This window comes from Natrix helvetica (assembly GCF_964273705.1).
Source record: "Natrix helvetica genome assembly, chromosome: 13".
NCBI classification, from domain to species: domain Eukaryota; kingdom Metazoa; phylum Chordata; class Lepidosauria; order Squamata; family Natricidae; genus Natrix; species Natrix helvetica.
In genome coordinates, this window is record NC_138557.1 from 4,536,941 (window position 1) to 4,563,565 (window position 26,625).

The 26,625-nt window shown below is 48.4% G+C and overlaps 1 protein-coding gene across 1 annotated transcript in view; it reads right to left on the reverse strand.

The window, feature by feature from the left end:
* Positions 1-26,185, reverse strand: part of FAM20C (FAM20C golgi associated secretory pathway kinase) — a 39,043-nt gene extending 12,858 nt beyond the window's left edge. The window contains exons 1-3 of the mRNA XM_081965490.1: positions 24,263-26,185; positions 13,241-13,419; positions 5,024-5,102 (exon numbers count right to left, since the gene is read on the reverse strand). Of these exons, the coding sequence (XP_081821616.1) occupies positions 5,024-5,102; positions 13,241-13,419; positions 24,263-25,023 (1,019 nt within the window). The 5' untranslated portion in view covers positions 25,024-26,185. The remainder of the gene's footprint in view (positions 1-5,023; positions 5,103-13,240; positions 13,420-24,262) is intronic.
* Positions 26,186-26,625: the final 440 nt, after the last annotated feature.

Below are 26,625 nucleotides of genomic sequence, written 5' to 3' on the forward strand. Positions count from 1 at the left end.
TAAGCAACGGAAATGAGGAGATGGTCAAGAGCTTGAAAGGAGGAGATGTGGGCTGAGAGTAAATAATGTCCTACAGAGGCAAGAAGCAGATGGGTCCAATGTGGGCGAGGCTGTGGAGAAGGACCAGGAGAACTGAACAACAGAGTGACAGAGTTGGAAGGGACCTTGGAAGTCTTCTAGGCCAACCCTTTCCTCAAGGAGAAGATCCTATACCCTTTCAGATAAATTTCAGACAACTATTTGTTTGAAATGGTACAGGCTTTCCTAGTCGAGCAGAGAGTTGGACTCTTTTGACCGAGGCTTCCCAAGAGCCTGAAGCAAACTCCTTGCCCAACAAAAACCCCTTTTATTAATTGACTGTGCATTCTGTTCCTTTGCATCCAGCAAAGTCTTTCAAGGGAGGATTTACAGTCACAGACCTTCTCTGGCTTGGAGAGCTGCCAGGCTGATCTCTGCAAAACTTGGCAAGGAGTCTCGGAGAGTCACGAATCAATTAAGGGAACTAATTGTCTCCTGCAAACTCCACTCCCCTTTCACCCCTCTTTTATTCCTCTGGGAGGGGCCATTCATTGTCCTCCTGTGGACTTACTCCCAAGTCGACCGCTGTTCTTTAGCTGTTCCCTTCCTCTGGGCACTCTGCGCATGCGCACTCTGGGAACAGGCTCCAGCTGTTCCTCTGCCTCACTGATGTCTGACTCCGAAGGCAGCTGATAACTGTCAGATGGCCCTGGCCATCTCTCTGCCTCTGATGCAAAGCCCTCCTCAGAGCCTTCCCCCGACTCCAGGACTGGCCCATCTTCCTCCCAACCACCTCCCTGTCCGAATCCGCTGCCAGCTCCACTGGCTGCTGGCGAGCCACAACATGGACTAAGAAAACCTCCAAGGTCCCTTCCAACTCTCTTATTCTGTTAAACGATATAGGGTTTCCTGCTTGAGCAGGGGATTGGACCAGAAGACCTCCAAGGTCTCTTCCAACTCGGTTATTCTGTTAGAAAACCCGAGAGGCCATCATTACACAATGGCTGTTAGAATCTTGCTGCAATCCCCTTTTGATTTGTGCCTTGTTTGTTGAAAAGAATTCATGAAAACACACACACACACACACAACTCTCCTGGGTGGCCGTAAACAAGACCTTAGGTAGGAGATACTTCCTCCAACATCCGTAGTCCAACCAATTAAACTCCTAATGTGATCATTATTGTGCCATCAGCTATTTATGGAAAAACAAAACATTTCCACCCCACCAAGGCTCACAAAACCCATCAAGCAGATAGCTAAATGGTTGCTTGGAGCCCTTGAGGAAGGAATGACAAAGCCCAAAGACTGTTCCTCCCAACCAGGAGAGGCGTCAAGAAAGCCCAAAGCATCCACGTTATCACAATAAAATCTAGAATTGCTCAGTGGCTAAGAGACGAAATTAATTTGAGCAGCATGGATGCGCAAAGCGAGAAGAACAACAATCTTGGGTTTCATCCAGACCCAATTTCGGTGTCCAGGTGTTCTCCTGCGGCCAGGAGAACATCAACTGAAGTCTTCAACACAAGAGTAGCTGGAATAGTGGCTATGATAAAGGAACAATATACCTAATGTTACACACCCTGACCGCAGCAGGAATGATGTACGCACAGCAATGGAGGAGTGAAAAGACCCCTTCAGAGTAGGAGATAATAAGGAAGATACTAGCCTGTGCAGAAATGGATAGACTAACGTTAAAAATAAAAGACAAAGGAGAGACAGAATATTATGACACATGGAACAGATTCTATCAATGGTTAAAAGCATGAGGTGGAAGTCGGAATACGAAAAAATTAGGGTAGGGGGACCTGGAATGAGATACTATATATGCCTTGTGATATTAGAATGAATATGATGATCAAAAATAATTGCACAACACTAGCGCTGTTTATAGGATGTGGTGGCTCAGTGGCTAAGACGCTGAGTTTGTCAATCAGAAAGGTAGGCAGTTCGGCGGTTCGAATCCCTAGCATCATGTAATGGAGCGAGCTCCTGTTACCTGTCCCAGCTTTTGCCAACCTAGCAGTTCGAAAGCACGCAAAAAATGCCAGTAGAAAATTAGGAACCACCTTTGTTGGGAAGGGAACGGCGTTCCGTGCGCCTTTGGCATTGAGTCATGCCGGCCAGATGACCAAGGAGACATCTTTGGACAGCGCTGGCTCTTTGGCTTTGAAACGGAGATGAGCAGCGCCCCTTAGAGTTGGGAACGACTAGCACATATGTGCGAGGGGAACCTTTACCTTTTGGCACTGTTTAAGTAGCATATATGTCATTTGTTTTCACTTTGGTTTTCATGGCAGGCGAAATACAATAATACAATACAATAGTAGAGTTGGAAGGGACCTTGGAGGTCTTCTAGTCCAACCCCCTGCCTAGGCAGGAAACCCTAAACCGTTCCAGACAAATGGCTATCCAACATCTTCTTAAAGACTTCCAGTGTTGGGGCATTCACAACTTCTGGAGGCAAGCTGTTCCACTGATTAATTGTTCTCACTGTCAGGAAGTTTCTCCTCAGTTCTAAGTTGCTTCTCTCCTTGATTAGTTTCCACCCATTGCTTCTTGTTCTGTCCTCAGGTGCCTTGGAGAATAGCTTGACTCCCTCTTCTTGGTGGCAACCCCTGAGACATTGGAAGACTGCTATCATGTCTCCCTTAGTCCTTCTTTCTCTTAAGCTAAACATACCCAGTTCCTGCAACCGTTCTTCATATGTTTTAGTCTCCAGTCCCCTAATCATCTTTGTTGCTCTTCTCTGCACTCTTTCTAGAGTCTCCACATCTTTTTTACATCGTGGCGACCAGAACTGAATGCAGTATTGCATGCCGGGACAATCACACTGTGTTCAATACACTTATATGTAAATAATAAAAAATATATATTTTAAAAAATAGTAGGAACCTAGCACTTTTCAGCCTATTCAGTACATGTACTACTCCATCTCTCCTCTGGAGAAAAGTTGGTGGGAAGGGATGGAAGTGTATAAATAAACTTGGCGTGTTATAAAGATGACCGCTTCCTGGGCTGTGGTGGAAGGAAGGCACATCCTAAACCTCCATGCAATAATTTGTTTGTCTTTTCTTGGCTTTGTGTGGGAGGGATGTGGCCCAGAAGATACGAAGGAGCAGAATAATAATATATCTGGTTTAGAAATACGGAATGGAACAGCATCTCTTTCCTTTCCTTTTTGGGATAAAGAATGACCAAGCCGATGTTTCTGGGATCTATTTGAAGGTTGAAATGGTATAGGTCCTCCTGCTTGAGCAGGGTGCTGGATTAGAAGACCTCCAAGGTCCCTTCCAACTGCCAAACAAAGAACCACGCTAATTTGCATCGTGCAAAAAGGTTTATTAAAGGCCAGTGCTCGGACAGACGAGCCCACTTCAAAACACCACTGATGATGCCTCCTCGGATGGTGACAAAATTGCCAAGCTTGGAGCTCAGACGCCCAGCCCAGAAGCATTCTCTCCTTCCCTGCAAGCCCTCTCTTCTAGGGGACTTTTAACCACTTTTGAGATGGGTCTGCGACTGGGGAAATGCAACATCCTTCCATCTTGTCTCAATCCTAGTATTTTTTGGGGTGGGGTTTTTCTTTTGTAAGGATTAGGAATTTCCCTATGAATGGTATGGTGTGTGTTTTTTTCCCTTTGAGTTTCGTCGCTTTGGGGCAAGGAAACAAATTCACCTATTATTGGGCACAGGAGATGGAATATTAACGAGGGGCTCAAACGCCGCTTCTCTTTCCCCCTCCCGAGTTCTGCCGAAGCACTTAAAAGGAAATAATAATTTTGTTCTGCTGCAGCAGAAACAAAGCCCGGGAACAAGCTTATTATTCCGGCGATGACTAATGCCAGTTCTGAATGGCTCCGTTAAGCCTTCGGGAGCCTTAAGTGACTTTGCTAAAACACTGCCTCTTTTCTTTCTTTTTTTTTCTTTCTTTCTTTCTTTCTTTCTTTCTTTCTTTCTTTCTTTCTTTCTTTCTTTCTTTCTTTCTTCCCTCCTCTCTCTATCTTCTTCTCCCTTCCTCTTTTCTCTATCTTTTCCTTCCCTCCCTCCCTCCATTCTGTATTTTCCTTTCTTCTTCCCTCTCTCTTTTTTCTCTTTCCCTTCCTCCCTCCCTCCTTTTTCTATCTTCCCCTCCCTCCTTTCTCTGTTTCCTTCCTTCCTCTTCCCTCCCTCTTCCCTTTCTCTATCTTCCCCTCCCTCCCTTCTCTATCTTCTCCTTCCTTCCTTTCCTCCCTCCTTTTTCTTTCCCTCCCTCCCTCCTTTTTCTATTTCCCCCTCCCTTCTTTCTCTATCTGTTTCCTCCCTCCCCTTCCCTCCCTCTTTCCTTTATCTTCCCCTCCCTCCCTTCTCCATCTTCTCCTCCCTCCATCCATCCTTTTTCTCTTTCCCTCCCTCCCAACCTTTCTCTATCTTTCCCTCCCTCCATCCTTTTTCTCTTCCCCTCTCTCCTTTCTCTCTCCTTTTCCTTCCTTCCTCCCTTCCTCGTTCCCTCCCTCCCTCCCCTGCCAAGCCTACCTAACCATGCCATGCTTCGTCCCTCCCTCCCTGCTCCTTGATTGCTATGCTAACCCTCTAATTTGGAAGGAGAATCTCCCTTGGGGAGCAATCAGAAGCGAGAACAGCCCACCGCCTTCATTTCTCAACATGCTTCCTTCTGCTGCCCTCTCTGCATTTCCAGGAATCCGAGCTTTGTTTCAGAAATGGACTACAATGGGCATGTTGCAAACTTCAAATTACAGCCGTAATTCACCAAGTCCACTTTCAAACGGCACGGTCAGATCCAGATGGGTTCCCCCAGCAGTTGCATTTCAAGTTCGGAAAGAAAAAATATACCCAATGAATATATTCGTGGGCTACTATCTTCCATTTTTGGTGGATCCAAATTCGTGGTTGTCCACCGTTGGTCATTTTCATAGCCAGAGAGGCTTCTCAAGTAATTTCATATGACGGACAGGCAGACAGGCAGAGAGACAGACAGAGAGACAGACAGACAGATTCCCAACTTACTTCATTGGCTTGAACAAGGCCTGTCCGTAATTCTGGAATGTCATGATGAGTTTAAGTTGGGTGCCTCCCGACTTCATGGCTAGGGAAGGAAAAGAGGAGGAAAATTTCAGGAAAAAGGAAATCCATAAAGCTGCACCATATGGCTTGGCTGACACCTAGCCACATTAACTTAAAAAATAGCCATCTGCGGAGGTATGTTTATTTATGCTGCAATCAGGATAAAAGAAGAATATATCTACATCTGTATATCTATATCATCTTAAACATGAATGTGTTGGCTTTTATTTCAGCCTGGTATGGAAAGGGGGAAGGAAGCAATCCTAGAACCTAGAATCATAGGGGTGGAAGGGACCTCAAAGGTCATCTACTCCAACCCCCTGCTCAAGGCAGGACCTCTTATACCATCCCAGTCAAATGGTCGTCCAGTCTAATCTTGAAGACATCTATTGATGGGGCCCCCCATAACACTGGTAGGAAAGCTATTCCACTGATTAACTGTTTTCATGATTAGGAATTTTCTCCCTAATTCTAGGTTGGATCTTAGACTTCACCTCCTCTCCTTTTTGCCCATTTTATCTCACCCTCAAACTGGAGCTATTAGCTATACATTCCTTTAATTACTCCTTCTAGTGTAATCTCCCCCCCCCCCCCGCTACAAAATGTTATGCAAATTTAGTCCATTCAGTTACTCTTCTGCTCCAGGAAAAAAAAAATCCAGAGAAAGAACTTCCAGCTTTGGGTATTTTTTGCTGATCCAGCTTTCTCTCACATTTTACTCAATTTATCCTAAATAATTAGAAATTAAAGGGCCGTCCAGCAATCTGTGTGGAAACCGCCTGGAAGGAGGCTGGTGCTTTCCCATATTAGATTAAGCCGATATGCCGAATAGGCTAATTTTTTCAGAGGGCGCTTAAGGTTAGGCAAACACACCGCTGTTCTTTTTTGTTTCTCTTTCTTTTTTTTATTTTTGAAAGAAAACAACAACTCCTGGGAGTTTGCTAAGGTTTTGCTCGGAGTTCTCTGTGCCAACTTCACAGTTGCTCAGAGCCCTTGCTCGGTTCTGCCTTCATCCCGGAGACGTGCACAAAAATAGATTAGACATTAAAAAAACATGATCGAGCCCACTCGGCGGGGTGGAGCTGCTATGACATGTCTCTAGCCTTCTCGGGAAATGTTTTCAACCTGAGTTGACTGAACAGGCAGCAAAGTTTGGGAGAGGAGAGAGGGAGAGAGGGGCGGGGGTGTCCACCCCAGTGGCAGCTCCAGGTACCTGCCCAAAGCTTCCTGAGAACCGAACACCAGGGGTGGGCTTCTGGGGGTTCGCAAGGGTTCGGGAGAACCTCTAGCTAAGATTCTGTGCAGTTTGGAGAACCCCCAAATCCCACTTCTGGCTGGCCCTGCCCATTCCTCCCAAGAGTCCCCTTGAGACCCATTTTGGATGCAGGTAAGTGCAGGCCATGTGCAAAGGCTCGGGGAGGGCAAAGAACTGACCTACCAGAAGTTCAGGTTAGGGTTTCCGACCTCCAGAGAGCCTCCAAAGCCTGGGGAGGCCTTTTTTGCCCTCTCAGAGGCTCGAGAAAAGCTTCCAGAGCCCGGGGAGGGCAAAATCTTCCAAACTCCATGCTGTAGCAGCAATTCCTTGGCAAGAAGTCAAGGACAGATCTTCACCCTAATGAATGGAACTAATTGTCTCCTGCAAACTCCACTCTCTTTTTGCTCCTCCTTATTCCCTATGGGAGGGGCCATTCACCGTCCATCTGTGCCTTTACTCCTTAGCTGTTCCCTTCTCTTGGCAGCTCTGTGCATGCACATACTGGGAACAGGCTCCAGCTGTTCTTCTGCCCCACTGATGTCCGACTCCGAAGGCAGCTGATAGCTGTCAGATGGCTCAGGCCCCCTCTCTGCCTCTGACACAGAGCCCTCATCAGAGCCTTCCCCAGACCCCAGGACTGGCCCAGGTTTCTCCCCAACCTCCTCCCTGTCCGAATCCCCTGCCATCTCCACTGGCTGCTGGTAAGCCACAACATGGACTAAGAAAACCTCCAAGGTCCCTTCCAACTCTCTTATTCTGTTAAACAGTATAGGGTTTCCTGCTTGAGCAGGGGATTGGACCAGAAGACCTCCAAGGTCCCTTCCAACTCTGTTATTCTATTAGAAAACCTGAGAGGCCATCATTACACAATGGCTGTTAGAATCTTGCTGCAATCCCCTTTTGATTTGTGCCAAACTGCTCCTCACTCTCCGAATCTACTGCCAGCTCCTCTGGCCACTGGCGGGCCCCAACACCTGAAGGATTGAAGGATCATGGAGATGTTTCACCAAAGACTCAGGAATGGTGCTAAACTGGCACATTCTGGGAAGACTGGCACTGTCACAGCTGAGCTATTATTGTGCAGAAACTCTTAGGAACCTAACAGTTGGGGATGTTTTCACGCCTGCAGCCAAGCGGGATCATATATTCTGATTTATTTTTATTTGCTGTGTTAAGCACTTTGGGGTCATCCATCAAACGGGGCCTCCCAAAGAGTTGGGCCCATTATCATTCACCCAGTAACCGACCCTGCCCCTTTCTCCAGGAAAGGAATGGATTGCTTTCGTGCTACCATCTACCCAAGTAGCTTCGTGTCCTCTGGGGATACTTAAGAGAGAGAGAAGCCAAATCAGAGGCGAATCAGAATTGAAAGCCAGCTAAAATCGCTAAGCTTGAAAGCCGAAAATAAACCGACAAGAGTCCTAAAAGAAAAACCACCTAAGGCACAAATTACGGTCATAAATTAGCATCAGAAACTCGTTAAGGTGCCTACGTGCAACCTAATAAAAATAGGAATGCTTGTGTCACCTTATATAAAAGGTGGAAACTTTTCCAGGTCAAAAGGGGTTATATACCATATTTTTCGGAGTATAAGACGCACCGAGGTTTTGAAGAGGAAAATTTTTAAAAAAAGTTTTTTGCACTCTGCAAACCTCCCCAAAATGGCCCGTTTTTCATGAAAACGGGCTCTTTTCCCACCCAAGAAAAGGCATGGATAGTCTTTAGGAGGCTTGCATAGTGCTCCTGGGGGAGGTAGGCCTCTCCAAAAATGAGCAAAAACGACCCATTCTTCTCAAAAACGAGCCCGTTTTTTGTCCAAAAGATTGCATGCATAGCCTTTAAGAGGCTTATAGAGTGCTCCTGGGGGCTGTGGAGGGCAGAAATGAGCAACAAATGGCCCGTTTGCCACTCATTTCTGCCCTCCCCAGCCCCCAGGAGCACTCTGGAAGCCTCCTAAAGGCTATGCATGGCCATTTTTGTGAAGGGGCAGGGTTTTGGAATGCCAAAAGTGGTCACCCAGATTTTCACCCACTTTTTTGAGGGAAAAAGGTGTGTCTTATACTCCGGAAAATACAGTAGCTAAGATAATACAGAATAATATAAAATAATAGAGTTGGAGGGGATCTTGGAGGTCTTCTGGTCCCACCCGCTACTTAAACAGGAGAGCCTAGACCATGGTGTCAAACTCAAGGCCCGGGGACCGTATCCAGTCCATGGGGTGCTTAGATCTGGCCCGTGGGGCTCCCTGGAAACAGTGAAGGACCAGCCCGTGGTGCCTCTGCCAGAGTGGTGCCTGTGCCTGTTTCCTCTATCAACTGGGAGTCCAGTTCCCCCACCATAGAGTCTCCTCCTAGCGCAGCATCCCTTTTCCGCTACCAACTGGAAGTCCAGTTCCCCCACCATAGAGTCTCCTCCTAGTACGGCGTCCCTTTTCCTCTACCTTCCCCAACCAAAAGCCCTATCAATTTTGGAGCTGACCGGAAAACCCGCCCCTTACATGAGAGTCTTCTCCTGGCGTGCCGTGCTTCCCCCACCCTCCCCAAGACGGAAACTCCTCCCAAAATTGTGGCACTGACTGGTGACAGGGAGCTGCAGCAGAAGGATGAAAGAGCCACATGAGGCTCCAGAGCTGCAGTTTGCTGAGCCCCGTCAAGTGGCTGTCCAGACTCCTCTTAAAAACCTCCAGTGTTGGAGCGCCCACAGCGTCTGATGGTAAGCTGTTCCACTGGCTAATGGCTCTCACCATTAAAAGACATTTCTCCTCCGTTCTAAGTTGGATCTCTCAATTGAACCCGCGCGATCTGGGAAGTGTGAGCGGGCAGATGAGTCAAGGGAGAATGCAAGCCAGGGCAGGGGAGCAGAATATAATGAAAGGCTCAGCTCACAACCCAGCTGAGAGTTGTGGAAAACACTCCAGGGCGTGCATGCTGAAACTCTCCCAGCGTTCTTTGCAGCCGAAAGAAATAAAGGTGAAAAGTCAGCCGGAATTCAGACTCCTTCTTATTAACCAGGGGTGACGTTTCCTCTGCAGAGTTTGATGGGGTCAAGGGGATTCGCCTGATCTTGGTGGTTTTTTGTCTTTTGCTTTGGTTGATCTTTGTGTGAGGTGGCCTCACCTCCTCCCTCTTTCCCATCCACTTGGCCACAGGGGTTGCTGAGATGCCTACAGATTAAAGGCATCATTTGCATCTTTATGGGCTTTCAGGATTGCTTAAACAATCCTGGATAATCTTTAGCCCGAGTTAAGCATACATACTGGGGGACTCTAAAGGTTTGAGTGTGTGTGTTTGTATGTTTGTGTGTGTGTTGAGAGAGGGAGGGAGGGAGAGGGAGAGAAGGAGCGATGGAAAGAGAGGAAGGGAGGGAGAGGGAGAGAAGGAGAGAGGGAGGGAGAGAGAGAAGGAGAGAAAGAGAAGGAGAGAGGGAGGGAGAGGGAGAGAAGGAGAGAGGAGAGAAAGAGAGGAGCGAGGGAGAGAGGGAGGGAGGGAGAGGGAGAGAAAGATAGGAGAGAGGGAGGGAGGGAGAGAAAGAGAGGAGTGAGGGAGAGAGCGAGTGAGGGAGAGGAAGAGAAGGAGAGAGGGAAAGAGAGAGAGAAGGAGAGAGAGAGAGACAGAGAATGAGCATCCAGATTAGCATAAAGTTCAAGATTTAAAATCAAATGAATAGACTAACAGAAGGGACCTTGGAGATCTTCTAGTCCAACCCCCTGCTCAGGCAGGAAACCCTACATCACTTCAGACAAATGCTTGTCCAATCTCTTCTTAAAAACCCCCAGTGTTGGGGCATTCACAACTTCTGCAGGGAATGTCATTCCACTGGTTAATTGTTCTCATTGTCAGGAGATTTCTCCTTCGTTCTAAGTTGTTTCTCTCCTTGATTAGTTTCCATCCGTTGCTTCTTGTCCTGAAGGAGGTGCAGAATCGGATTCAAAATCTCAAAAAAAAGTGGGGCGGGGCCCCTGACAAATTGAGTTTTATATCCCGATGTTTCTCAGCAATTTCAAGACCTTTCCACTCCCTTCCTAATCTAAGGAAAGTGGAATCAATCAGAAAAAAATCCATCCATCCATCCATCCATCATATTTATTCGGACGACGGTCCGCAAAATTTAAAATTTATTCGGCTCATTGTCAGCATGTGACTGTATTTATTTCCTTCATTTTTTTGCTTTTTCAAGGGTTGCCTTCCATCCAATAGGCTTCGCATTTTTAAAGGGAAATAATTGCACCCTATGGTTTCGCTTTTATGCAAAGGGAAAAGGGTGGGTGGGATGGATGGTGGACCACTAACTCCGGTGCTCATAAAACCATTAGACTCCAGAACGTGCAATGTTTCAACTCGAAGATGTGATTTAAAGCCCATTTCCCTTCTACCCTGCATCAAATCCTAACAGAAAAGTCTGATAAACGGGTTGGAATAAATGCCTTTCAATCAATTTTGACAGTCTCAAAGAACGCTTTACTTCTCTCTCTCATCAAGTTTTCAAATCGAATCAAACTCCGGCTTGACTTGTGAACTGAGACGAAAACACGAGAGTGGGTCTGACCTGTATCTGGATCCTAGTTCAACTCTCGGGGAAGAGTTGGGTGGAAGAGGGCAAAGAAGAGATGTGTGTGTAAAATGCCTAATTTATCTGTCTATGGAGGCTCTCAGTCCTCCAGATCCCAGTTGTCCCAAAGGTGTTTTTCCTTGAAGACAGTTTGCTTCTCATTCAAAGGAGCTTCCTCAGTTCTGACTGGATGGGGAATGGAAGGATTTATGCTCCTTGTAGACAGAGCTGGTCGTTTGCATTCTTTTTTAGAGAGTCGTTGAGGCCACTTGGAAGTTTATCTCTGTCCTCAGGGTCATCGGAGTAGTGCAAAAGGGTGTGGACCGACCCAGGGTGAATCCTGCAACATTATCCATTATTTGCCTTCATTCATTATATGCAGTACAAGTGCGTGAGCCATGTGTAGGTCTATGCATTGGGGAAACAAAACAGCCACTTCCTAAACGTGTGGCTCAACATAGGAGAATAAACCCACCAGGACTAGATTCAGCAGTTCATCTGCCTTTCAAAGACACAGGCCGCTCTTCGGAAGACAGCAAAGTCCACAGTTTGGACAGAGAGGGCCGCTGGTTTGAAAGAAGAGGGGTCAACAAGGCCATTGATGTCCAAATTAGTATAGCCTTCGTTGTCGTTGTACATCATGCATACAATGAAATTGGACAGCCCTCTTTCAACAGAGGAGGAGGGATGCAACATCATCTATCCAGTCTACACCACGGTCCTTTCAACAGTTCCAAGAAGGTTCCACCCCCATTTTGCGCCATTCAGGTGACCCTGAGGGCACAGATAAACCTCCAAGTGGCCTCGACGACTCTCCAAAAGAGTGCAAACGACCAGATGACCGAAAGGAATATAAATCCTTCCATCCCCCAGCATTCAGTCAGAAGCTGAAGAAGCTTCTTGGATGAGAAGCGAGATGAAGGAAAAACAAAGAAAGCTCAGTTGCCTCTTGAAGAAAACACACCTTTGGGACGTGCTGAGTTTATCATTCAGAAGATCTCAGATTCAGATCAGAAGCAGAAACCAATCGTGTTTCTCTACTTCTCCTGCCAAACGCTTTCCGCATCTAGAAAAGACGAACCGCAAGGAGAGAATTACGATTAAACTCTTCTTATGCAAGAACTGTTAAAGGTAAAGGTTCCCCTCGCACATGTGCTAGTCGTTCCCGACTCTAGGGGGAACTCTAGGGCTCACCTCCGTTTCAAAGCCGAAGAGCCAGCGCTATCCGAAGACGTCTCCGTGGTCATGTGGCCGGCATGACTCAACGCTGAAGGAGCACGGAGCGCTGTTCCCTTCCCACCAAAGGTGGTGCCTATTTTTTAGACAAGTTGGACTAGATGACTTACAAGGTCTCTTCCAACTCTGTTAATCTGCCTAATGGTCTCTTCAAAATCCTCATCCTTTCCATAACTCTGCAGTCCTTTTTTAAAAAAAATTAAATGATCCCCCCAACCGGAAAGTACTGAGGAAGTTAGAAATGAACTGATTCCATTGTTGGTCTCATTCTGGCCAGGAAGGAAGATAAAAGAAGACTTGGAGACAATGCCATTCCTTAGAAATCAAAGGGTGAGCTTCCTCCTCACTTGAATAAGGAAAAAGGAGCGGCTGGAATTACTAACAAGTTGCGTCTTGGAGCTGTGCGCCACGCAGGGTTTCTAATTAAGGAGCCTGTTGGCGCACCGAAGGTGGCATTATTAGAGATGCAAATTTTCATTTGCAGGAAGAAAATGGCTAACTATGGTCATTTCTGTACTCCAGTCCTGGTAATTAGAGGCGCAAAACGCACCTCACCTTTCCTTGAGCCGAGCCTGCCTCGCCTTCGGTTGAAACCTTGAAGGTTTCTAATTAAATCTTTGAAGAGAGTCGTGCCGAATGAAACAAATAAGTAAGTAAGTAAAAGGGGGGAAAAAGAGGGTCTCACAAGGGACAGAAACGTGTTCTAACCCTCCCAAATTTCAATCTACTATCAAATTGGGAGAAGTTGATCTTGAACTTCGTGGCTTCTGCAACTGGCTGAGGAATGCTGGGAGCTGAAGTCCACACGTCTTAAAGTTGCCAAGTTTGGAGACCCCCCCTTTGTAGGTCAACCCTGTGTCTGAATGAAGTTCTAAGACCAGAAGGAGCAAGTCAACGGTTGCATTGCAAAGGGGTGTGGCCAGAGGACCTGGGTGGAGCTTAAGGGCCAAGGTGGATGAGGCAGGGCATTAAAACAAGACTCTAAATATCATAACAATAGATATAAACGTCGCCAATGGTCAAATACAACTCATGCCAAAGAAGCATCTCCCAAGCCAGGCCAGAGAAGACACAGCTGCACCCACACACAGATGGCAGCAGTAATTTGAGCTGCAACCTACCAACGCTGGTGATTTTCTGGGTAGCCAAATCGTGAAGCAAGGTGCCAATCGCTGGGTTGTGCCTGGAATACAGCTCGTACCGGTTAATGCCAATGTGGAATTTGAGCCAATTTGGGTAGGAATCGACAGACGTTTCCCCCGTGGGTAGGAAGTCCTCATCTTCATTGCCTTCGTTTTGCCTGCCGAAAACAAACGAGAGAGAGAGAGATACAATAGAGAAGGTTAGGTTTTGTTTACGGGCCAGCAATGGATTTTGCAATTCTTTGGGGACACCCATGCCAACCTAGTATGATGTTCCAAATAGGTCAAGTGGCATTCTTCTCTACATTAGGAACCCAAGAGATAGCCCGGGTTCAAGAGAGACCAAGATCAACCTCACTGTTTCTCAACCTTGGCAACCTTGGAAAATGGGTAGACGTCCATTCCCAGGATTCCTCATCCATCCATGGTCTATCTCACTGTTTCTCAACCTTGGAAGATGGGTGGATGTCCATTCCCAGGATTCCTCATCCATCCATGGTCTATCTCACTGTTTCTCAACCTTGGAAGATGGGTGGACGTCCATTCCCAGGATTCCTCATCCATCCATGGTCTATCTCACTGTTTCTCAACCTTGGAAGATGGGTGGACGTCCATTCCCAGGATTCCTCATCCATCCATGGTCTATCTCACTGTTTCTCAACCTTGGAAGATGGGTGGATGTCCATTCCCAGGATTCCTCATCCATCCATGGTCTATCTCACTGTTTCTCAACCTTGGAAGATGGGTGGATGTCCATTCCCAGGATTCCTCAGCCAACCATGGTCTATAGCTCACTGTTTCTCAACTTTGGCAACCTTGGAAGATGGGTGGGCGTCCATTCCCAGAATTCCTCAGCCCACCATGGTCTATCCTGCTGTTTCTCAACCTTGGCATCTTGAAGATGGGTGGATGTCCAAAACTGAATTCTGGGAGTTGACATCTTCACCTTCAAGTTGCCAAGATTGAGAAACGTTGATCTATTTGACCTAAATTGCTGGTGCTGATTTGTTCATTGTGGACCAGCACTTCTGCTGCACTGCAACCACTACATAGGACCTTCGACCAACTCCACAAGGAAGCCCATTAATCTCCCAGCAGATGTCCTTCAGAGGCAGTCACACTGCTATGAAGGCTTCTCCACCGCTTGAGTTTTTAAGAACACAGTCCCTTCTCATGGAGGGTTGAAAAATGGTTTTGATGCCCATCTAGGTTGAAGGTTGGCCTAGTTGACCTTTAGCGACCATCCATCACCACAATTTGATCATCTCTATTTCCTCTCAATGAACAGGGAGAACATTGCTTACTTATTTACAACTTGCGCCATTCCCATTTGCAATCTAATGAAGTTCAGCTTCAGTTCAGAAGAAGCCGTACGCTTGGACACCACCTTAAAATATCAAGAAATAATTGCTAGAGGACCTGCAGGAAATGATCTCTTGCTAAACCTAGATGGGGATCATCCCATAAGGGATTAAACTGGCGTTAAGAAGAGGAACCCAAGGAAGAAATAAGCAGTTGCCCCCAGACTAAGGTCCCTTCATCCACAAGGAGGAGGAAGTCCTCGTGAAATCGTTTCAGAGCCTCATGGCTCGCATTTCTCCTTATTGAAAAGATGAACAAGCATCTCGCCATCCCAGCTGCTTCTTGCCCTGCCAAGAAACTGTAAGCATGTTGGAAAGCGACTATATAAACAGAAGAGTCTCAGTTTCTTAGGAAGAGTGAATGGTTCTGTCAAAAATCCACCGTTCATATTTGAAAGCAGGCCAAGGGCAGAGCAGTCCAAATCTCTCTCTCTCTCTCTCTCTCTCTCTCTCTCTCTCTCTCTCTCTCTCTCTCTCTCTCTCTCTCTCTCTCTCTCTCTCTCTCTCTCTCTCTCTCTCTCTCTCTCTCTCTCTCTCCTCTCTCCTCTCTCTACCTCTACCTCTACCTCTACCTCTACCTCTTTCTATCTCTGTGTATGTTTACACTAAGACGGAAGCTTCTAACAACCTAGACAACCGACCTCAATGGTACCCTGGAGAACTCAGAAATTCTGACTCAATTCCCATCACGAGAGGAACCCCTTCAGGTAAGCTAGTAGCAGATGTGTTCCCACAACAGACTAAGTTGACTGAAAGGTCCTTGGTGTTCTCTGAGCTTGATTGCCAGGACCAGCACTGATGTCGTTTCCTAGTTTGGTAATGAAACGTCTGCAAGAAAACTATCAAGCTCAAAGAGCACCAAGGACCTCCCAATTCTCCTCCTCCTTCCGCACTCCACAAATCCCACTCCCTTCTAGCACTGATGATGTTCCCTAGTTGGGTTATGAAAGGTCTGCAAGGAAACCACCAGGCTCAGAGAGCACCAAGGAGCCCTCATTTCAACCCTGTGCAGCAAATACTCTCCTTTATTGGTAAGTTGGGTGAGAGACTTCACGTTGGTTAAGTTCCTCATCGTCTTCTTCAGTGGCTTAAGCTACTCTTTGCAAAGACCTGCTGATCTAATTGAAGGCACAGCACAGTTTGCAAAACCAGAAAATGTCTCCGATTTAACAGAGCTGAAACCTGCTAAATCTGAAAGCCGTTTTCTGGTTTTGCAAAATGCTGGTTTTTTCCGGCTGGGATATGAATTTAGCCACAAACTTAAGCAATCCCTGCGCCTTCTTTCTTTAAAACAAAGGAGACCTTTGAAACCTTACCCCCTGTTTGCAAGGGGGAGTTAATATTTGACTGTTCTTGTCCTTCCTCCTACTCATTTTTACCTATGTATATTTGGGGACAAGAGTTCAGTTGGTTAGTTCTGGAATTTTAATGGCATTGTGTTGGAAAACTCCAAAGTAGCTATAGGAACTGACAAGTACCACAACCGGATGGAGCGTGTCATCAACACTATGGGGGAGTGGGATGAAACAACTCCCAAATATCACAAGAGATATTTGGAGGTGACTTGGAAGTTACATCAGGTAGAGAAGGTGGTGGCCACATTGCCCCAAGCAACCCTAGTTTGACATCACTGGATTGATTGATATCATGCTTCTGGTAAAGGTAAAGGTTCCCCTCGCACATATGTGCTAGCTGTTCCCGTCTCTAGGGGGCGGTGCTCATCTCCGTTTCAAAGCTGAAGAGCCAGCGCTGTCCAAAGACGTCTCCGTGGTCTTGTGGCTGGCATGACTCAAAGCCAAAGGCGCACGGAACGCTGTTCCCACCAAAGGTGGTTCCTATTTTTCTACTTGCATTTTTCACACCCTTTCGAACTGCTAGGTTGGCAGAAGCTGGGACAAGTCACGGGAGCTCACGCCGTTACGCAGCGCTAGGGATGCAGTCTTTTTTTTCTGCTCGTTTTAGAAAAGCAGCCGAAGGCTTAAAATAAACAGCAGACAATGGCCGGTCTTTGCATCCGATCTTTTAAAGGAGGCGAGCTACTATCGCTTTAACTCTAGGCTGCCCCACGGAAGGGCAGGGACTCCCTTCCCCCAACGCATCCAATAAGATTTGGACGCAAGGAACAAAGGAGAGATTGACAAGCGGCTGAAAGGACAGAGCCAAAGGAAGGATCCAGGCCAGCTATCTTTTCTTCGAAGAGTGATGGTGGAGTAAGCTAAACGTTAAACTCTTATGGCCTTTTCTCCCTGCTATTTGGAGGTACTTTGCTTCGGAATAGGGAAGCTTGACTTAAGGATACGACTATAAGCATGGAGTGCTGCAGGAAGGCCGTGTGGTCACATCCCTCCCTCCCTCCCTCCCTTCCCCTTCCTTTCCTCCTTCATCTCCCCTTATTTCCTCCCTCCCCCTCCCATTCCTCCTTCCCTCTTCCTTTCTTCCTTCATCTCCCCCTTCCTTCTTCCCTCCCTCCCTCTCCTATTCCTCCCTCCCTCTTCCTTCCTTCCTTCCTCTCTCCCCCTTCCTTTCTTCCGTCATCTCTACCTCCCTTCCTTTCTTCCTTCATCCCTCCCTCCCCCTTTCTTTCATCCTTCCTTCCACTCTTCACCCCTCTCCTTCCTTCCCTCCCTCCTTCCCCTTTCTTTCTTCATCTCTCCTTACTTCCTCCCTCCCCCTCCCATTCCTCCCTCCCTCTTCCTTACTTCCTTCCTCCCTACCCCATCTTCCTTTTTTCATCCCTCCCTCCCTAACTCCCCTTCCATTCTTCCTTCATCTCCCCCTTACTTCTTCCCTCCCTCTCTCCTCTATTCCTTCCTCCCTCTCTCCCCCTTCCTTTCTTCTGTCATCTCTACCTCCCTTCCTTTCTTCTTTCCTCCCCCCCCTTTTCTTCCTTGCTTCCTCTTTTCATCCCTCCCCTCTCCTTCTTTCCTTCCTTCCCTTCCCTGGCACAGCTGACTTAATAACCACCTTGTCTGATAATGGAAATTCTGATCCAAATGCTCATAAGACGAGGACTATCTGTAAATCTTGCTGGCCCCCTCATTTATTTCAACATTTATTATTTAGGATGCAGCCTTAGGAAATGAGAACCAGTTTCTCTAGTGGTTACAGATGCTCGATTAAGAACAGGGAGACCCAAATTCTAATCCTGCCTTAAGCAGAAAGCCACTGGTGGATTATGGACCAATCTTCTTCTCTCTCAGCCCTGGGAAGAAGGAAAGCAAAGCGTTTCTCCTCTTCTGAACGTCTCGCCAAGGAAATGTCATCATGAATCAAGATAAACCCGAAGGAACATATCAACAACAGCCTCAAGAAGCAGGCACCAAAGAGGCACAAAACAAAATACAATTTTGTACTCCAAAGTTAAGGGAAAACGAAAAATCTGCTGGGCCTTCATTAAATCCAAAGGCTTCCTCTTCTATTCGATTTTATCAGACCAGCTGCCTATAAATACAGAATGATGGACAGGTCTCCAACAGACACGCCGACTGCTAAGCCATTTACATAGGTAAAGATAAAGGTTCCCCTCGCACATACATGCTAGTCGTTCCCGACTTTAGGGGGCGGTGCTTATCTCCGTTTCAAAGCCAAAGAGCCAGCGCTGTCCGAAGACGTCTCCGTGGTCATGTGGTCGGCATGACTCAACGCCGAAGGCGCCCGGAACGCCGCTACCTTCCCACCAAAGGTGGTTCCTATTTTTCTACTTGCATTTTTTAACGTGCTTTCGAACTGCTAGGTTGTAAGAAGCTGGGACAAGTCACGGGAGCTCACTCCGTCACGCAGCACTAGGGATTCGAACCGCCGAACTGCTGACCTTTCTGATCGACAAGCTCAGCCTCTTAGCCACCCAGCCACCGTGTCCCCTAAGCCATTTACATATGATTAGATTATTAGGATTCTGAAATCAAACAGAAACAAATCGCCACCTCCACCGGTATCATGGTCACTGTCCTATTTTTTCATAGCCTAGCAGCTGCCATCTCAAGGTTGCAACGAATTTGCCTGAATCAGTAAATAACAAGAATAGACTCTCTTTTTTTCACCTCTTTTTCCGAGACTAAACTTCCGATAGCATTTATTTCAGAGGAAACATGGGCAGAACTGTCCCTTTGGGCTTGCCATATTTCTGCCTTGCAATATTTCGGGAGGGAGGGAGGGAGGGAGGGAGGGAGGGAGGGAGGGAGAGAGAGAGAGGAGAGAGAGAGAGAGAGAGAGAGAGAGAGAGAGAGAGAGAGAGAGGATTTTAAAAAAAGCAGCATTGAACTGGTAGGAATTGCCAGAAGCTAGACACCCTAGCTTTATCGGTATAAGTAATCCTCGACTTACGACCATCAATCATCTTCTTTTCAATGACCCCGTAATCCCTTACGTGGTAGGAGTTGGGGCCACTGAAGGAAGCTGAGTGTTTATTGGCCAGATGCCCTTCCTGTCGCCAATGGGGCGTTTTATTCAGCAGACAGATTTCTCATTGTGCCCAGAGAGAGAAATACCCGTCTCTACCTAGGATCAATCTCCTATTGTGAGGCTAGAGCTCCACATCCACACTTGACTTACGACTACAAAGGAGACCAAGTATATCCATTGTTAATACAATAATACAATACAATACAATAGTGGAGTTGGAAGGGACCTTGGAGGTCTTCTAGTCCAACCCCCTGCCTAGGCAGGAAACCCTATACCATTTCAGACAAATGGCTATCCAACATCTTCTTAAAGACTTCCAGTGTTGGGGCATTCACAACTTCTGGAGGCAAGCTGCTCCACTGATTAATTGTTTTAACTGTCAGGAAGTTTCTCCTCAGTTCTAAGTTGCTTCTCTCCTTGATTAGTTTCCACCCATTGCTTCTTGTTCTACCCTCAGGTGCTTTGAAGAATAGCTTGACTCCCTCTTCTTTGTGGCAGCCCCTGAGATATTGGAACACTGCTATCATGTCTCCCCTAGTCCTTCTTTTCATTAAAGTAGACATACCCAGTTCCTGCAACCGTTCTTCATATGTTTTAGTCGTATCTTCATATGTTAAGCAAGGTGGTTGTTAAGTGAGTCACATCCAATTCTAAGACCTTTTCTGCCATGATTAAGAGAAGCACCCAAGGTGGGTTCCTTCCTTTCAGCCCAGTAGGTAGTAACTCCCAACTCACGCTCCCAACCAATTCTCTCCACCGTGCCGTTGGTGCTGCCGCCATTTTGGTTTTTTCAGTACCGCACATGCGTGCATGATGCGTCCCCGAGCATACCGGCAGTAGCCAGAATCCACTCCTGGGAATCACTGCAGTTGTTAAGTAAATCATGCAGGCCTTTAAGTGAGTCCAGATTTCCCACTGACTTAACTTGCCGGAAGCCATTTAAGTAGGGCAGGGGTGTCCAAACTTGGGAACTTTAAGACTTGTGGACTTCAACTCCCAGAATTCCCAAGTTTGGATACCCCTGAGGTAGGGCATAAATGGAAGTCACATGACCTCAGGATGCTAAAATCATTGTAAATACAGCCACTGAGCCACTGCGTCCCTGTACCACCAGCTAAAACCAGAGAGCTTTCTTCAATAGGTGGCCACCTTTATTATGCCTGTGAACTTTTTTTTTGGGGGGGGGGGGTGATTAATTATTTCTTTAAGCCAGATGTGTCTCCCCTTTAAAGATCTTTTAGGACGTGATGGAACTAAGAAGTTATCTTTGGCCTCCTTTCTGAAAGGCCTTTTTCATAAGGCAGAACATTTGAGTCACCGACCCACCAACTTCCTTTCCATTCCTAGCTGGAGAACTTGAGACCTATCGTCAAACAACGTTGGTGGGGCCAAGCTCAGAAGAAATCTATCTCAGCCCCCCCCCCCCCCCCCCGTTCTGAGGTTTACAAAAGTGGAGTGACTTTGGAAGTCTATCTGGGGTGACTAACAAGAAGTCCAACGAGTTGAAAAGTTTTTAAAAAGGGCATTTTCTCTTTCCAATAATATTTATTTCGCTCCTTTCCAAAGTCAACATTTTGGACATTGGAATGGGGGAAAAAACAGCCTTGAAAAAAAAAACAGTTTGGTTGCTTAAAAGTACAAGTTCTCCTCACACATATGTGCTAGTCGTTCCCAACGCTAGGGGGCGGTGCTCAACTCTGTTTCAAAGCCAAACAGCCGGCGCTGTCAGAAGACGTCTCCGTGGTCATGTGGCCGGCATGACTAAACGCCGAAGACGCACGGAACGCTTTTAACTTCCCACCAAAGGTGGTTCTTATTTTTCTACTTGCATTTTTTACCTGCTTTCGAACTGCTAGGTTGGCAGAAGCTGGAACAAGTCACGGGAGCTCACTCCCTTACACAGCGCTAGGGATTCGAACCGGCGAACTGCCAACCTTTCTGATTGACAAACTCAGCGTCTTAGCCACTGAGCCACCGTGTCCCTTTGGAGACAAACATATTCTCCATTTTTATGAATGAACAAACCATTTGGGCCAAGACAGAGATGAAGGAGAGCATTTTTTCTTTGACTTTCTCTCTCTCCTCTCTCTCTTTTTTGGGGGGTTCCCTTGTAGTTGGGGAGGAAAAGTGTTTAAATATTTTAAACGCCGAGATCTTCATGTTTTGCAGTCTGCTCTGCTGAACCTCTCGTTCAAAAAGCGATCTATGCATTTCCATTCATAAATAATAAGAGACGGTCGGTCCCCAGTGAGAAGGAGAAACTGACGTGTACAATCCTGTTGTTATTAAGGTTATTGAAGGAAGGGGGCAGCCTCGGATGGACAATCACATCGGAGATCCCTTTGAAGGCCGCCAAACCACTAACAGCTTGGGCAAACCGGTCCAAACTGGTAGGAATCCACCACTGGTCCAATACTTTGCCAATACTAAGAAATGCTTTTCAATCTTCTAGTCTAGTTTGCTAGGCTAGAAACATCCTAGTGATTCCATCCAGGAATTAAGAATATCCAACCCTGATTTCCTTTCCAAGCTCAGCCAAGGTCTTCTGAATGCTGCCTTATGACCTAGGCCAGGGGTGGCGAACTTTTTTTGGTTCACGTGCCAAAAGCGGGGGGAGTGCAGGGGGGGTCATGCACGGTTGTGCCCACTCTCCAAATGCTGGATTCGCACAGCATGGGAAAACCCGTCATATCTCGGCAGGTTGCCTGAATCCAAGCCAAAAGTAGCTCCAGAAGCTCACCAGATATTTTTAAGAAGTCAACTTTGTTGATTATACCTTCACATCAGGGCTGCTGATGTTTTTTATGGAACTTTTGGGAGAAAATAAGTCATAAAAGGAAAACTGGGGTGTTTTTTTCCCCCTCCTCTCCCTTTTACATCCCTTTTATCTTGGAAGGTGACGTCAACAAGATCCTGTCATAAAAACTGTGGTCATTTAATGAGATGCTGTACTTTTAGAAAGGGTGAGGTGGAGATTATACAACCACAAACGATCGTAAGAGAGAACCTGGGATGGGCTAAAAAGAAACACTTTATTATCTCTGTTTTTTTTTGTTCCTGCTTTTGGGAATGGAAGGTTTAGAGCAGGGGGGGCTCAACCTTCCTAATGCCGCGACCCTTTAATACAGTTCCTCATGTTGTGGTGAACCCCCAACCATAAAATTATTTTATGTTTTCCGTATTTTTTCGAAATTATGTGTTTTCCAATGGTCTTAGGTGACCCCTGTGAAAAGGTCGTTCGACCCCCCCAAGGGGGTCCCAACCCACAGATTGAGAACCACTGGTTTAGAAAATGGAGAACATTTTCAGACCTTTTTTTTTTTTTTTCAAATTAAGATTGGGGAGACCATTGGCCTGAAAGCGGATAGAGAATATTCTGATTTTTTCCCTCCTATAGCTGGCAATAGGCCACGGTGGCTCAGTGGCTAAGACGCTGAGCAGAAAGGTTGGCAGTTCGGCGGTTCGAATCCCTAGCGCCGTGTAACGCAGTGAGCTCCCGTGACTTGTCCCAGCTTCTGCCAACCTAGCAGTTCGAAAGCACGTTAAAAAAAATGCAGGTAGAAAAAATAGGAACCACCTTTGGTGGGAAGGGAACAGCGTTCCGTGCGCCTTCGGTGTTTAGTCATGCCGGCCACATGACCACAGAGACGTCTTCGGACAGCGCTGGCTCTTCAGCTTTGAAACGGAGATGAGCACCGCCCCCTAGAGTCAGGAACGACTAGCAGATATGTGTGAGGTTGAGAGGGGGGGGAGAGGGGTGTGTGAGCCAACTCGAAGCAATCGTCCTCTCTCTCTTTCAGTGGTCGGGGGATGGGAGAGCTACAGCTTTCTTGTATAAAGCAACCCCCCCCACTGAGGTTTTATAGGGGGGGGGAAATGATCCATCCAAGCAATAGCTTCTGCTATTTAAAAAAAATCTTAAATGCAGCACGAAGAGGAGAGAAGCAAGGTGCTTTCTTACTAGCCTTCCCTCCTCTGGTTCTCAATAGTTTTTTTTTTTTAAGCGGGAGGGGGCGGGGGGGGCTCAGCTCATCCATGCCTCTGTTCTGTTTCTTCCCAGGAGGAAGGTGGGAGGGGAAAAAAAGAAAGGTAGAAAAAGAAGAACATTCCAATTTGATAATCCGCAGGGGTAGTGGAAGACACCCCCCCCCCCGAAAGCCAATTATTCTGCATTTGTGGGTTTTTTTAAAAGGCCAACGGGCCACCCAACATCAATGTCAGCCATTCAACATCAGCACCGCTTCGTCCTTCAGAAGGAACATCTCCATTATGTGAGGAAGGAGACTTTGGGGTGGGGAGGGGTGGGGTGGGTTCCTGCTCCCACTCCCCTTGAGCTAAACTTGGCTTTAAGCTTAGGATATCCTTCAAAAGTCCAAAGAGCACGGTTTACTGAATCAATTGTAGTTTTGGAGCTGCGGAGCTCCCAAAAACATCAACCTGGCCATAAGTAGGTCACTATATATGTTGAGTCGGGGGTTGCCGCAGGACCACGGATGTCTTCAGCCTTTAAGGGAATGACCTGCCACGGCGTGGGGGATTTGCACAAGGCAAAGAGCCACCCATTTGGGTTGAGATACGTCAACTCATCAAACACACATCTAGGCTTCACACACAACAGCATCCATCTTAGTGGATAAGCTATCATTTTCTGGGTTCCCATCACATTAAAGCCCCAAGCCTCCAAAACTTGAACCTTAGATCGTCTTCCGTGGACCTCACCCCATTCCTAAGAGGTCTGGAAGAAGCGTGCATAAGTGCACCAGTGTTCCTACTCTAATATTCCCTTGTATTCGCATCCATTTCATGTATTCATAATCACGCCTAGACTTATATCTGTTCTCTAATTCATGCTCGACGAAATAAAATCAATTAAAAAATCAATAAACAATGGCCAATGGCCAACTGGCTCCCGGGGTCATCCACCTTGGTGGATGACCCCGGGAGAGTTTACATTCACACAAGACAACATCCGAAGACTCACCACAACTTGGGATGGATGATACACAAGAGTATCACCCTTACCCTAAAGTCTGCTCCACCACCCAGCAACCGCTGGATTCTCTATTCTGGCTTGTGCGAGCCCTACAAAGATCCCAACCGAGGTTTAGCTGGTCGTGTGAACCCGGCCTAAGATGCCAAGCAGGGCGTGCCATGCCCGTCTTGCAAAGCTAGTTTCCCCCCCCCTTCTCGTCCTTCCCTTTCCCCCAATCTTATCTTTGCCTCCCCCTCACTCACTCACCACTCGGGATTCTCCACCGCCTTGGGGTTAAATCGGATGTCGCTGTTGACGTTGAACAAGAGGTCAGCCTCGTCCAGCGGGGGCACTGCCAGCTGGTAGAGCGGGTGGGCGAAGAGCGCGGCCAGGCGGGAACCGGTGCCCGCGGGCCCCACCGCCGCCGCCGCGGCTCCTTCTTCATCTTCCTCCTCCTCCTCCCGGTAAAGCGGCAGCAAAGGCGGCGAGTGGGGCTCGTTCTGCAGCCTGTCGTTTGCTCTCGTTTTCCCTTTCGCGCGGAGCGCCCCGGTGGTGCTGAAGCTTCGCGGCGGCGGCGGCGCCTCTCCTCCTCTCCGCTCGGCGTTGCCTTTCTCCCCGGAGCGCGAGCTGAGGTTGGAGCTGGGCTCGCTGCTGAAATCCTGCAAGAGCCGCAGCGTGTGCTTGCTAGGCCAGCCCGCGGCGGCCGCGGCCGCCTCCGAGGCGCCGGCTTGAGCTCTCCCGGGCTCCTCCTGCGCTGCAGCCGGCGGAGGCTCCGGCTCCAAGGAAGACGGCGGCGGAGGTTCCTTGGGCCAGCCGCGTCGCTCTTCCCCCGGCTGGGCAGCTGCTGCTGCTGCTGCTGCGGTGTGAGAGCAAGAGCAGCCGGGGCTGGCGTCCGCCGCCCCGGCTTCCGACCCCGCGGCTCGCTTCTCTAGCTTGGGCAAGAGGTCGATGAGGATGTGCAGAGTGCAGGCCACCAGGAAAACCAGCAGGATGAGGACGCGGAATTTGCGCACCAAGATCAGCTTCATGGCTCCGGGAAATTGGGGCGGGGGGCTTCCCTCCCAAGGCAAGCTGGAGAAGCGACCAGAGGGGGCTCAATTCAGCAGGCTGGGCTCGGAGAGCGGGAGAAGCGAGGCAGGGGGGGGGGTTCGCTTATTTTGGGTGGGGGGCAAGCGTTGATTCTTTTCTTTCCCCCTCCTCCCTCCTCTCTTCTTTGATTCACAATCCAGTCGCCTTCCTCTCCGGCTGCCGCGTTCCGTCCATCTCGCGAGAAAGGCCGGAATTAATTCCTTGCCGGCCTTCTTTGGCCGCCGTTTTCTCCTTTGGCACGAAAAAAAAATACACAAAACAAATCGAAGGAAGGAAGGAAGGAGAGAAGGGGCTCCGGAGCCAAACTCCCCCCCCCCGGCCGATCAGCCCTTCCAAACGGGTCGCCGCCGCTTCCCAGTTGGCCAACGCAGCATCGGTTGCCTTTGGTCCTGTTGGGGAGTCAAGAGCAAGCAAAGAAAAAAAAAAGGAAAAAAAAGTCTTCGGGGCGCCCCAGGATATTGAGGGGGGGCTTTAATTCACGAGGGAGGGGCGGGAGGTCAAAGCAGCCGCAGCAGTTCTGCGCCCCCTCCCCAACGTGCTAGCGGAGCGCCCCCCCACCAAAGCAGCAGCTTGGCGTTCGGCCCCCGGGCGCCCCCAGAGCTGGCCAGCCGCTTTGCCGGAGCCTTCCACGCCAAGAGGGTCCCTCAAACCCATCCGCCGGCGCTTGGTGTCCCCCGCCCCGCAAGAGGTAGGAGGCGTCCCCCCTCTCTCTGGAGAGACGAAGGAGAGACGCCCCTCTCCTCCGAGAAGCGTCTGAGGCCCGGGTGGAGAAGATCCTCACCTCCCGTCTCCAAAAACCGGCCCGCCTGCTCACTCTCTCTCTAGACAGCCAGCCTTTTCCGGAGGCTGCAGCTGCTACTAAGGTTGGAGCGCAAGAGCCGCCGCTTGACAGCTAGGAAAAGGGGGGGGGGGAGGGAGGGAGGGAGGAGGAGAGGGAGGAGCGGTGGAGAAGCAAAATTTCAACTCAATCCCCCCCGCCCCTCCCAGCCGGGGAGGAAAAAAAAAGAAAGAAAAGAATCAGAGCTCTGCGGTTCCTTCTCTTTTTTTCTTGCAAATGTTTGCCCCTTCCTCCTTTTTTAGGGGCAGCCCCCGAGCCGCCGAGATGACCTCCAAACCCGAATGTAAAAAAAGGAGAGGAGGGATAAAGGAAAGGAGCCCACCCACTCACCCCGTACCCCTCCCCCCCCTTTGGAAAGATCCTTCTTGGCAAGCTAAGTCAACCAGCTCATCTGGCTCCGGTCAGATTTCGCTGGAAGGTGGGGGCGGGGAGGGGGAGGGGGGAGGTAAGGTGGGGGCGCTGGCAGGTGCAGCGGGGAGGGGCCCCCTCCTCCTCTCCGTTTGCAGCCCCGGTGAATGCGGCGCCTGGCGCGTTGGTGGGCAGAGAGAGAGAGAGAGAGCCGTTCCTTGCCTCGGGTGGGCGTTAAATAAGCGGAGGCAGCGGTTCGCCCACACGTCACTGATGAAGACATTGGCTGAAGGCTACCGGGAGAGTAAGAGAGAAAGCTCAGCCCCGAAGCTGGCGCTGCCTGCCACCCCCCCCC